Genomic DNA, 13,900 nt, shown 5'->3' with positions numbered 1-13,900 from the left:
CTGCACCTCCTGACGTTCCTGTGCAGTCTTCCTGCACCTCCTGACGTTCCTGTGCAGTCTTGCTACACCTCCTGCACCTCCTGACGTTCCTGTGCAGTCTTCCTGCACCTCCTGACGTTCCTGTGCAGTCTTCCTGCACCTCCTGACGTTCCTGTCTGTTGGGCCACAAATTCTCATCCACATCACAACGACATATTATGACAACTTGTTCAACCATTTTGCATGTAAAGACTTATGCTATGAACTAATGCTTAAATGTTGTGAGACTATTCAACAGAGACCCATTATAATACATTTTGATCAATGTGACATAAGCAATTGATAATGTAGGAAACAGCAGAGAATTGTACATAATCATTTGCATGTTGTTCAAAGAAATCAGAAACTGCTTTTTTGATGTGCATAAGTGACACAATGATGTGAAGATTGAACAGGTAGTTTTGAGAATTTCAATTCGACTGAGAAAAACTGTCTCTCCTCTTCCCTTTAGTGAAGCATTGAAGAGCTGTGCGTGCGTGCGTGCGTGCGTGCGTGTGCGTGTGTGTGTGCCCTGTAGCCTGTACTTTGGCATCATCACGTGTAAAACTGTGTGTGTGTGTGTGTGTGTGTGTTTGTGTGTGCGTGCGTGCGTGTTTGTGTGCGTGTGTGCGTGCGTGCGTGCGTGCGTGCGTGCGTGCGTGTGTGTGTGTTTGTGTGTGTGTGTGCATATGTGTGTGTGTGTGTGTGCATGTGTGTGTTTGTGTGTGTGTGTGTAGGTATGGAGGTGCTGGGCCTATTGGTGGGCGGAACTACTGTGCTCCTGTCCATCATTCTGCTGACCAGCCTCTGTTTGAACTGCATGAGATCTTCCTCCTCCCACAGTGAGTATCTGACCAATCACAGTGCAGAGAATATGAACTGACCAATGAGATCTCAAAGATGGGTTTATCTCTTCTCCCTCCACAGGCATCATCACTGAAAACCATGACAACGATGACTACACACAGCCGTACGAGCTCACCCTCCTCTTCTCTCTCTCTCTACCTTTCTCTCTGTTCTCTTTCCCTCCCTTTATCTCTTCCTCCCTCACTCTCTCTCCTCCTCCCTTTCTCTCTCTCTACCTTTCTCTCTGTTCTCTTTCCCTTCCTCTCTCTCTCTCCTCACTCCCTCTCTCTCTCCTCCTCACTCCCTATCTCTCTCCTCCTCACTCCTCCTCTCTCTCTCCTCCTCCCTCTCCTCCTTCCCTTTCTCTCTCTCCCACTCTCATCCATGGATAAGTGTGTGTGTGATAAGTGTGTGTGTTGTGTGTGTGTGTGTTGTGTGTGAAAAGTGTGTGTGTTTTGTGTGTCTCACAGGAGTGGCAGTTTCATGGTGACAAGATCAGGGACAGAAGCATGTAAGTGTGACACTCACACACACTCACACTCACTCACACACACACACACTCACCAGGGATGGATTACTGCACGAGCCTACCGGGCCCAGGCCCAAGGGGTCAGGGGGCCCTGAAGCCCAAGCCTTTGCATGGAATCATTGCCTCAATATCAACAATTTAGGATGTAGGCTATGAATCTGATTGAATTTAGTATTGGCCATCCCCAAAATGCGCCAGAATACAGGAAATCACATCAGACAAATAAAAAATATTCTGGGGGGGGGGGGGCCCCCAAACCCCCCCTCCCACATATACGAAAATGAGTGGGGGGCCCTTAATACATCTGGGCCCAGGGGCCTGAAAGTTCATAATCCGCCCATGACACACACACACACACACTCTCACGCACACGCACACACACTCTCACGCACACGCACACACACACTCTTTCCCGCACACACACGCACACACACACTCACACACACACTCACACGAACTCTCTCACACACACACACTCACACACACTCACACACACACACTCAGACAGACACACACACACACTCACACTCACGCACACACACACACTCACACTCACTCACACACACACTCACACTCACACACACACCTCTAATAACACTCAATATGAACACAATATCAGGCTGCTGCAGAGGGTCATGATTATGGTGATGATGATGATGATGGTGATGATGATGGTGGTGGTGATGATGATGATGATGATGATGATGGTGGTGATGATGGTGGTGGTGATGATGATGATGATGATGATGGTGGTGATGATGGTGGTGGTGATGATGATGATGATGATTTTGTCATGTCATTCTATGCACTGTTTAACGTGTTGTAAATGTGCATAAAAGGGGCTAAATATCTAAATACAATTTGTTTCATGATGATGGTAATCATGGTGATATTATCTTTCTCCTCAGATCCGACTCGTGACAACTTTCACACCCTGAGTCCACGGCTCAATCCAGCCCCGTATGTCTCTCAGTACGTCACACACACACACACACACATACATACATACATATACATACACACACACACACACAGGCTAACAGTCGCTGTTTCCTCAGGTCTCCTTCGCCAGTGACCAGGCCTATTTGTAGTACAAACACAGACGATGGTGAGAGAGTGTGTGTGTATTGTGTGCGTGTGTGTATATTGTGTGCGTGTATATTGTGTGTGTGTATGTGTGTTTATTGTGTGTGTGTATATTGTGTGTGTGTGTGTGTGTGTGTGTATTGTGTGTGTGTATATTGTGTGTGTGCGTGTCATGCTAAATGAGTATGTGTTGTGTGTATTGTATACAGTATGTATACATTTTTTATAAGTATATTTTTGGGCCTTTTTGCGTTTAGTTGGACGGAGAAGAGTGATAGTCCATTAGCCACAGGCCCAAAACGGGGCGTGTCACTACCACTTGGGGGGGCAAATTCTCACTATATTTTTCTGAAAGCTACATATCTCTGGAGTATAAAATGGTATGATAGCAAGTTGGATCTTGTAGCTTTGTGGCTGTACAGGCCTTCAAAGTTGACCTCTGATTTGAAAAAAGGAAATTCCGCCTATTGGCTTTTTTTTGTTAAACCACTCATAAGAGCCCAGACAATAATCCCACCCTTATTATTACTGATTCATATGTGGTGTTTGATGTTGCCATACATATTTTGAAGCATTATGTGATTTTGCCCTTCATTTTGGTTGATAAAATTCAAGATTTATGTGTAATAATGACACAACGTGCTGCAGCACTAATTAAAATGCCCACTACCTCATTAATCAATGTATTTATACCTTCCTACCTCCCAGCACAGACTTGAAATACAAATGATTACATAGTGTTTCTACATTTTCTTATTATTTGGGGCCAAGCAGCGAAGCTGCGAAGGCACCCATTGTGTTTGTTAGTTTTTCTTATTAGGGGTCCGAGCAGCGTAGCTGCAGGACCCCTATTGTTTCTGTACCATTCATTTTTGGCCAAAATTCTGTAAAAGTCATACTGCAGCCTAAACCGTAACTCCAAAACTCTTCAAATTTTCAGGTATGGTTACCAATACCCCCTCTACCCATAACCCAAAATTTGGGGTACTGCACCCAAAGGTGGCGCTATTGGGGAAAAAAAAGTTAATTATGCTAATTTCTCCTTACCAGATTGACCTGGACTCAAAATTCTTTCATAATACTAATCTCTAAACTCAGATGCATCTTTTTGGCCCTGGTCTTATGGTCTAAAAATGTTTACTTTTGACACAATTTCATGGAAAAGCCAAACATTATAAAAAGTTTCACACTCAAAAATAATCAAATCTTCACCAAAATTCTCACAGACAATGTTTAGACCAAGCCTCACAAAAGTTATCGGTCAGAATTTTGATATTTTGTTCCATTTCAGAGATATAGGCCAATAAAGTTAGACCACTCAGGCCATTTTTCCTAGATCACCTATATTCCTATAAACCGTAAGTCCTAGAAACTTCACATTTTCAAGTATTGTTACCAGTACCCCCCCACTACCCATAACCCAAAATTTGGGGTACTGCACCCAAAGCATTCAAAAATGCTTATTTCTCCTTACCAGATTGACCTAGACTCAAAATTCTTTCATCATATTAATCTCTACATTCAGATGCATCTTTTTCACCCTGGTCTTATGCTCTAAAAATGTTTACTTTTGCCACAATTTCAGATATTCGGATATGTTGTTCCATTTCAGAGATATAGACCAATAAAGTTCGACCACTCAGCCCATTTCTCCTATATCACCTATATTCCTATATGAATATTTTTTTTTCCCTTGGAGAACAACCATACAACCATCATTATGTGGATACCATTAACAGTGAACATTTTCAGATCTGTACTCTTTTTTTATAAAGCCCTTAATTCTATTGTCAAATGTATGCTAGGAATTTTCTTGATGAATGAAAATGAAAAAGACAAATTTTGTTTTGACTGCCAAATATGTAGAATTTTCAGTGGCTCAGTGGGATAATGCCTAGTGCTGGTGTTTGTTAGGTTGAGAGTTCGAATCCCCAGTAGTGCTTTAGGCTCTAGCTCGAATACTATTGGTTATTGAAGATTCACACCATTGAACAGCACCTGAATGACATCAGGCAATAAACATACACAGTCATTAGTTGCCAAGAATCAGAATGCCAAGACACTCTGACATTTAGGGGAACTTCTTTGTTTACTATTTTTCCTTCATCATTAAGTCTATCATATTTATATTTCATCCATTAGTGTTCTTCTCTACAAATGTCTAATTGCCCCGTAATTTCAAAAAGATTTCAGGTGTACTCTTTCAGGAAAGCCCTTCATTTTATTGTCAAATGTATGCTTAGAGTTTTTCTTGTGTGTTTACCAACACACATTTTCACCATGTGAATGTGACTGCCCAATGTGTATGATTGTTAGTGGCTCAGTGGGATAATGCCTTGTACTGGTGTTTCTTAGGTTCAGTGTTAGAATCCCCGTTAGAGCTTTAGGATTTGTCATTTAAGATTCACACCATTGAACAGCACCTGAATGACATCAGCCAATCAACATTCACACTCATCAGTTGCCAAGAATCAGAATGCCGGGACTCTCTATTACATTTAGGGGAACTTCTTTGTTTACTATTTTTCCTTCATCATTACATCTATCATATTTATATTTCATCAATTAGTGTTCATCTCTACAAATGTCTAATTGCCCCAGAATTTCAAAAAGTTTTCAGGTGTACTCTTTTGCCCTTCATTTTATTGTCAAATGTATGCCTCGAGTTTTTCTTGTTGTGTGTTTACCAATACACATTTTCACCATGTGAATGTGACTGGCCAACATGTAGGATTGACAGTGGCTCAGTGGGATAATGTACTGGTGTACTGGTGATCCTTAGGTTGAGAGTTCAAATCCCACTTGAAGCATTAGTGTTTGAATGCTGTTGGGTTGTGGAGGTTAGCATACTAGAATAGAATGCTGTTGGGTTGTGGAGGTTAGCACACTATAACATTACAGCAATTTGTCAATATGTACTTAGTAGTGCAAGGCAAGTATAACTGCATAATTATAGGCTGTTCATCTTATTGACTCCAACACAGAACCCACCCCCCTTCACCTACCACCACAAATACAATTCCATTCTGTGGGAAACACTGCCTTCCATTATCAGACCCTTCATCTTATCCATGACAAATGCATAGTCCTGTAGAATCAAGTATTGTTAGAATACTATTGAGTTGTGGAGATTAGCACAATAGAATAGAGTACTGTTAGAATACTGTTGGGTTGTGGTGGTTAGCACATTACAGCTACAGCTACTTGCTACGTTACAGCTACTTGTCAGGACTTGTCGTGCAAGGCAAGTATAACTGCATAATTATAGGCTGTTCATCTTATTGATTCCAACACAGAACCCACCCCCACCCCCCTTCACCTACCACCACAAACACAATTCCATTCTGTGGGAAACACTGCCTTCCATTATCAGACCCTACATCTTATCCATGACAAATGCATAGTCCTGTAGAATAGAGTACTGTTAGAATACTATTAGGTAGTGGAGGTTAGCACACTATAATGTTACAGCACAGGGTAATCCTAATTTTATGCATCAAATTTATTCCAATCCAACTCAAAAGTTTTGAACAACACAAAGTGAAGGTTATATCCAGAACAAAACCAAGAATAGATTATGTGATCTAATCCAATTTCAGGACCCTTGTTTCCCTTTGAACAACCCATTTTCAAGATTTGATCCAATCCGATAGCCGAAATCCGGTAACTGAAATCCAATAACCGAAATCCGATCACGTTTCTTTTGAACAATTGGGCCCAAACAATCAAAGCACATGTAAAACTAAAAAGCTATGCTACCTCATGTTCGTTTTGCTCGGACCCCGTAAATCACCGCTTGCGGTTATATTTAATATTCCTCTGGCATGGGAGTCTATGGCAGCCCATAGAACCGTCTGGTGAAAAGTTGTGAAATTTGGCACACTAATTAGGCAGAGTCCCATGATTAATTTCACCAAGATTCAAGTCGGCTCCTCGAACGCTCTAGCGCCACTAACAGGCCAAAGTTGCACATGCGTTCACGCACGTAACTTCTGACCCGTTGACCCGATTGTCAAAAATGAGGTATCGTTGGAATCCTTGGACCAAGCCGAGTTCAACGCACCCTATGACGTCATTTCCGCCATGATGGATTTTCCGCCATTTTGGATTTTGTCAAAAACCTTTAAAAAGTTTCACGCCTCACATAAATTGTCCGATTTTCATGAAACTTAGTACATATGATCTTCAGACCAAGCCGCACAAAAGTTATCCCTTTTTGTCTTCGGAACTAAAACCGTTCCTTGTGTACCTTAGTACGTGGACTCAGGACCCCATCAGGAGGATGTTCAAAAACGGTGGTGACCTTTGACCTCTAGGGGGCGCTGCAATTAGGAAAAATGCGTTTTGGCTTGTAACTGCTGTTGTGTTTGGAATTCAAATCTACTAGTGGGGTCTGTTAATGCTGTTGGAGGTCCATAGGCTGACCCAAGCCAAATTGTGATGTCATCGTAATTGATTAGGCTGCCATATTGGATTTAATCAAAAACACCTAAACGTTTTCACAGGTCACAAAGTTTGTCCGATTTTCACGAAACTTGGTACAGATGATCTCTAGACCAAGCCTCATAAAAGTTATCCCTTTTCGTCTTCAAATCTAAAACCGTTCGCCCGAAACAGCCAATTAAAATTGTTGGCAAAGCCACCAAACAGGAAGTGAAGTGATATCTCAGCAAGGTTTTCTCTTATCAAGACTAAACTTACCACATGTGCTCAGGACCCAATAAGGAGGAGGCTCAGGAAATTTGGTACATTTTGACCACTGTGTGGCGCTATAATCACAGGAAGTAGGCTCATATCTCAGCAATGCTTATACATATTGAAACCAAACTTGGTACACGGACTTGAGACCCCATCCTGAGGACACACAATACATTTGGTGACCTTCGACCACTAAGGGGGCGCAAGAGATACAGGAAATTAGCTCATATCTCAGCAACGCCACTTACTTATTGAAACCAAACTTGGTATATGGACTCGGGATCCGATCCTGAGAACACACAATACATTTGGTGTACTTTGACCACTAGGGGAGCTATAATTAGGAAGACTTTTTCGCATTGACACCAAACTTGGTACGTTGAGTCGTAAACACATCCTAAGGACCCACAATAAATTCGGTGACATTTGACCACTAGGGGCTCTATGATTAGCAACACTTTCACCTATCGCAACCAAACTTGTATGTGGACTTGGGACTACATCCTGAGGATGCACAATTAATTTGGTGTGCTTTCACCACTAGGGGTGCTATAATTATCAACACTTTCACCACTTTAACCCAAACTTGGTATGTGGACTTAGGAGTACATCTTGAGGACACACAATAAATTCGGTGACCTTCGAATCCAGTCCAGTCCAATTCAAACAAGTCCAGTCCAATCCAATCTAACGCAACACAGTCAAGTCCAGTCCAGTCTCATCCAATCCAATCCCAACTCCTGCTTAACTGCTTGGCCCCCTCATTGCTGCTTGCAGCTATATTTGTAAATGTACTATTTGGAACCCCCCCCCCCCCAAAAAAAAAAATTCAACAAATTTGTATTTTATTGAAACTACCCATAAGAGATATTCCAAGAGATCAAAACATCATGATTACCAATCACATATTACCTTTACATTCAAGGAATACCATATGAAAATTGTTGACATCACCACATGTACCCAGCTTAACATAAATATTATAACTTCATAATGTCCAGGGCACATGAAATACATACAGTAATTTCCTGTGTATTAGCCGTATTTTGTATAAGCCAGAGGTGGGACCAAGTCACTGTTTGGCAAGTCACAAGTCTTAGCAGTCAAGTCCAAGTCAAGTCCCAAGTAAAGACAGAGAAGGGCAAGTCGAGTCCAAGTCCAAGTCACATCAAAGCCAAGTCGAGTCCAAGTCCAAGTCCCAATCTTTTTCAAGTCCTGAACAAGTCATCAGGTACTCTTCACTTAATAATGGCATTATTAGACTATCAATCATAATTTTAAAGGTGCCATGTGTAATATCCGCCAAAAAATCAATTCATACTCCACATTCCATAAAAGATGGAGGCAGTATACCTCTAGAAAGTGAGTTGGTCTACCCTAGAGTAACAACCGAGAAACGTGTATTGCAGTTTGGCTGGCGGTTATGTTGCCAGCATACCGCCTCCCATGGCCGAAGCTGGTATTATGACACCTGTCGGGCTGTGGCTAGTAATTTAGCATGCTAATTCTGGTTGATATCTCTGCAGCACTATACCTTGCGATTTTTTTAATGACATCATCACCCTTATTTCTTCTCATTCTTTTGATGCGTGTAGCTCATTTTTTGGATATTTTTACCTCAATTCTTACACATGGCACCTTTAACACATCAATCTAATCTACAGTATTTTTTTTATAAATACAGATTAAAATATGTTCAATGGTTCTGTCTTGAAATCTTTTACGATATATGCATGTGCATACCTGTGAAATATACGCATGAGCATACCTGAGTAATCTGTAAGAAATGGATAGCTACATGACACTCAGCACAGCAGCAAATATATATTGTTTTTCCAAATTGCGGTGTCCACTGTAAGGATGAGTAATAATTTTACTGATGGCATTTCACTGCGCTAGGCCACAGATTTGCCTGCAAACAATTTATTAGGCTGTCTGCCAGTGGCAACTCAGAATAAGAGGGAAGCCAAGGTCATGGTTAATGATTACAATAAATGGTGACGAGAAGAATCGTCACATAGGCTACATTAGTAAATTGCTGCGGTTAAATATTTTACGTTTTTATTAGGGCTGTCAAACAAATTAAAAAATAACTAATTAATATCATATTTTGAAATGAATGAATCTAGATTAATTGCGGTTAAAAAGTAGCCTACATTTTCTCCCTAAAGACTAAAGCTTCTTATATGGCATATTAAATACAGCATAAATCACAAAATTACTGAGTAACCACAAAGGTAAAAATAAAATACTTCTATATTATTTAAAAGATAATAATGACACAGTAATTTATTGTTTTTGTACCTTTAAGAAGGATAAGGAAAAAAATACCACCATTGTTTCATTGTTTGTTCATTATTGTTTATTATTATTATTATTATTATTATTATTATTATACCTTGATATAATGGCTATTATTGTTATGGCTGTAAGTATCATTATTAGCAACAGTAATTTTGTTTTAAAGTATGTGATGCTGTTTAACTCATTTGTAAATGGTGCACTGTCACTTTAAGCCCATTGTGTGCCACTGTCCACATGTTCTCCTAATGATCTTTTTAGCTCTGTTTAAATATAGCCTAAATAGGGGCACAACTCATTGACCAAATGTTATGCCAGTGTTAGCGTTAGCATTAGCCAATGTAGAACCACTAGCTGGGTTCCAATTATCAAGCTAAATCTAGGCAAACAAAGGCATCCCTAGGCTAATTGTGTCCCCATGATCGCCTGGGGTGCGTATTTGTGAATCTGTGGGGCTTCCTGGGGGGTATTGTACCGTTATTTCGGGAATAACATTAGAAGCTACGAAATTTTGATTTGTACTACAGTAACGGTAGCCAGCTAGTATTTAGCTGTGCAGTATGTACATTGAGTAGTACTGAGAGTACTCAGAGAAGTATACACTACAATTCCAGCTGTTACTTGTCAACCAAAGGCCATCTTAGTGCCAAAAGTTAACCAAACCGAACTTAGCATGGGCAATAACAGAGGAGGAAAAGTGGGGTGAGGATGCAATCAAACTGATGCTTCACTTCAGCCAGAACGGTCTTACCCACCTGCTATAAACTCACTCCTTCCTCTCTTTCATGAAAAAGCTGCCAGCTTTGCTATGGTCAGACATGGTATGAATGTTGTAAAACAATTGACAGAGAACCTAAATTCCGGCCAGGTCCCAGTTATGGCATTTGACCAACCACTATTTACAAAAATGGTTCAGTGGAGTGATCCAGAGATCCAGACTGTTATGGAGAGAGGTTTGTGATGCTTGGTGGGTTACACATAGAGATGGCTCTATGGAACACAATCGAATAACTTTTAGATGGAAGTAGTTAAACAACTGCACTATGTGATAATGGGGTGGCTACCTCTGGAACAGACTCCTTCTAAAGGGTGGGCTGCATGGAAACCATTTCCAGAAGTAAAGGATGCCTTCATTGCTATGACAGCAAATCCTTTTCAACTGCTTAGCCAGGAATCAAACATGTTTGCATTGCTGGATAAGTACACTTGTGTTATTTACGATAAGAAAACGGATCTTGAAAAAGTCAATGATCTCAGGAAGGACTTGTTTTCTCAAATATGTCTCTCAATGAAAAATATTCCTCCCACACAGGCTGCACTGATACAGCATTCAAATAGAGCAGTGTACCAAGCTAGCATTTGGTCCAAAGGTCTGCAGGCTACCCAGTCAGTGCCTTCTCCTGAAAAATATGGATGGACCAAATTAGATTATTTTTGGACACCTTTATGGACACTTTTACCAGAGGCAGCCAAAGTATGTAGAGAACCTCTTAAATGTGGCAGCAAAGGTGAGCCTCTCTGCTCTCGAAAGTGCCGATGCCAGGATGCTGGGTTGCCTTGCACAGTATTATGCCAATGTGCCAGAGCATGTGAATAGATGCAAATATGCAGTATGTAGACTAGGACTAATGTAATTTAGTGTGGTGTTTTACTGTGTCTTAAGAAGTTGCAGGGGACATGTGTGCTTAATTGTATGCTTTTTATGAGGTCTGCCTGAGGTGCTTGAGTGTCTGTGTTTATAGTATCCTTGAGACAATTGGTGGATATAGCCATAGTGTAGCCGTATTGTCTGCTTAAAACAGAGACATATCTATGACACTAATACCTAATTTCATGCTTTTAGGAGGTTGTTTAGGTGGCCTTTGAAATAGCTGCCAATTGTGTGGATAGGCAGTGCAGCCTTTTTTCAATTTCTTTAAAAATTCACTTCCCGTTTAAGATTTCTTGGAGTAATCTTCCAGGATAACGTAGACCCAAGGGACATATATCAAAGCTTTTAGGAGGTTGTTTAGGTGGCCTCTGAATCAGCTGTCAGTTATATGAGTGGCCATTTTGAATTTCTTCAAAATCTCACTTCCTGTTTGAGATATGTTTGGTCACCCCTTCTATGATGTCTTAGGGTCACCCAAGGAATATATAAGCTTTTAAGAGGTTGTTTAGGTAGTGTTATACACTTTTTTAAAAATTCACTTCCTGTTTGAGATTTTTTTGGGCATCCCTTCTATGATGTCTTAGGATGACCCAAGGAACATGTATACCAAATGTGAAGAAGCTTTTAACAGGTTGTTTAGGTGGTCTTTGAATTAGCTGCTAATTTTGTGGCGGGGAGCGCAGCATTTTTTCAATTTCTTTAAAAACTGACTTCCTGTTTGAGATTTTTTTGGGCACCCCTTCTAAGATGTCTTAGGATCACCCAAGGAACATACATACCAAATGTCAAGCATTTAAGAGGTTGTTTAGGTTTAGGTAGTGTATGAATCAGCTGCCAATTTTGTGGTGGGGAGTGCAGCATTTTTCAATTTCTTTAAAAACTCACTTCCTGTTTGAGATTTTCTTGGGCACCCCTTCTATGATGTCTTAGGATCACCCAAGGAACATGTATAGCAAATGTAAAGCTTTTAAGAGGTTGTTTAGGTGGTCTTTGAATTAGCTGCCAATTTTGTGTCGGGGAGCGCAGCATTTTCAATTTTTTTAAAAACTCACTTCCTGTTTGAGATATTTGTGGGCACCCCTTCTAGGATGTCTTAGGATCACCCAAGGAACAAACATACCAAATTTCAAGCTTTTAAGAGGTTGTTTAGGTGGTGTTTGAATCAGCTACCAATTTTGTGGTGGGGAGCATGCCATTTTTCAATTTCTTTAAAAACTTACTTCCTGTTTGAGATATTTTTGAGCACCCCTTCTAGGATGTCTTAGGATCACCCAATGAACATACATACCAAATTTCAAGCTTTTTAGAGGTTGTTTAGATAGTGTGAATCAGCTGCCAATTTTGTGGCGGGGAGTGCGGCATTTTTCAATTTCTTTAAAAACTCACTTCCTGTTTGAGATATTTTTGGGCACCCCTTCTGGGATGTCTTAGGATCATCCAAGGAACATGTATACCAAATTTCAAGCTTTTAGGAGGTTGTGAAGGTGGCTTTTGAATCAGCTGTCATTTGAATTGGCGGCCATTTTGAATTTCTTCAAAATCTCACTTCCTGTTTGAGATATTTTTGGGCACCCCTTCTAGGATGTCTTAGGATCACCCAAGGAACATATCTACCAAATGTCATGCTTCTATCCACCGCGTAACGATTTTTCACATAATCTCCCCTACTAATGTAGATGAACTGGTTGGTGAAAATATTCATACTTAACACATTGTTATCATTATGTACAATTATTATTATTATTATTATTATCATACTTAAAATTGTCTTTCAGCTGATGTTAAAATCATTTCCATTGAAAAGAAATAATAACTATTTTCCAAGACTTGATCTACAGACATTTTAGCCTGGCGGGGCCATCCTATATCATTGAGATGTATAGTCTGGCATCGAACCATTCACCTCGCTTAATCCAAGGGGCGGGCAGAGAATTGTCTTTCAAACTGTCTAGGCATGCAATAGGCCAGCGCTACGACCATATCCGTATCCGGTCGGCAAAGCGGCAAATACATCCTTCTTCGAAAGTAATGACTTAAGTGCATTGTGTTGCTCAACTTTCAAAGAAAAGCACAAGTCCAACTCCTCCAAAGTTGACGCCAACGCCGATTCAAACAACCGCTCTTCGTTCGCCATAGCCACCTTCCTTGTTGTTCACAGTCGCAGGACTGTCGTTATCCTGTTAAGCCCGCCTTAAGACTCTCTAACAAAATAGAGCGCTGTGATTGGAGAACATCCACGGTGCTAAGCCAATAGAAATCCCTATGTTTCGATACTAGACGTACAGGCTGAGCAAATTAATTTGCCGCCGCTAGGGTGCGTCTAGATTTCTAGGCTACAGACATTTACAACAGTTTTAAAAATTCTACACAGATCTGATGAGACAGAAACTGAAATTGGATCAATCCATTTTCAGAGGAACATGAGTTCATTTGCATATCTACAGCAGGCAAAGCAACACAAGAGGTTAGGGATGATCTGATTCAGGCTCATACTACAGGCAAAGATGCAAGTTAAAGACATAGAGGCTGGAATCAGATACACCTAAGCACAAATTCCATGATACATTGACAAAGCAAAATTTAAAGACATTTACAAGCATGAGTCAAAAAATAAAACACAGGCACATGGCAAGACCATCATGTTAAAGACTGGACATGAGAGAAGTCTTTTGTCACCCTCTTGGACCTTAACCATGGTCATTGGCGACACCTGAGGGGACCCCAAGGAAAACCGCTAAAGCAGCACTTGCAAAGCATTTGCTTGTGCTTGT

The 13,900-nt window shown here is 40.7% G+C and overlaps 1 protein-coding gene across 5 annotated transcripts in view; it reads left to right on the top strand.

The window, feature by feature from the left end:
• LOC121699564 overlaps window positions 1-13,900 on the top strand; it is a 54,297-nt gene that overhangs the window by 14,102 nt on the left and 26,295 nt on the right. For 4 of the 5 annotated variants that reach the window (XR_006026977.1, XM_042081824.1, XM_042081822.1 and 1 more), the window contains exons 2-6: window positions 756-860; window positions 946-988; window positions 1,335-1,375; window positions 2,302-2,365; window positions 2,452-2,501. Coding sequence is in view for 3 of the 5 variants with exons in the window: in XM_042081824.1 (XP_041937758.1) it covers window positions 758-860; window positions 946-988; window positions 1,335-1,375; window positions 2,302-2,365; window positions 2,452-2,501 (301 nt within the window). In the remaining 2 variants the exon portion in view is untranslated. The remainder of the gene's footprint in view (window positions 1-755; window positions 861-945; window positions 989-1,334; window positions 1,376-2,301; window positions 2,366-2,451; window positions 2,502-13,900) is intronic. The other variant, XR_006026978.1, reaches the window with a different exon arrangement.

The sequence above is a fragment of the Alosa sapidissima genome, chromosome 24, assembly GCF_018492685.1.
Source record: "Alosa sapidissima isolate fAloSap1 chromosome 24, fAloSap1.pri, whole genome shotgun sequence".
Taxonomy (NCBI): domain Eukaryota; kingdom Metazoa; phylum Chordata; class Actinopteri; order Clupeiformes; family Clupeidae; genus Alosa; species Alosa sapidissima.
Note: the sequence above shows the minus strand (reverse complement) of the source record. Positions and strands in the feature narration are given on the sequence as shown.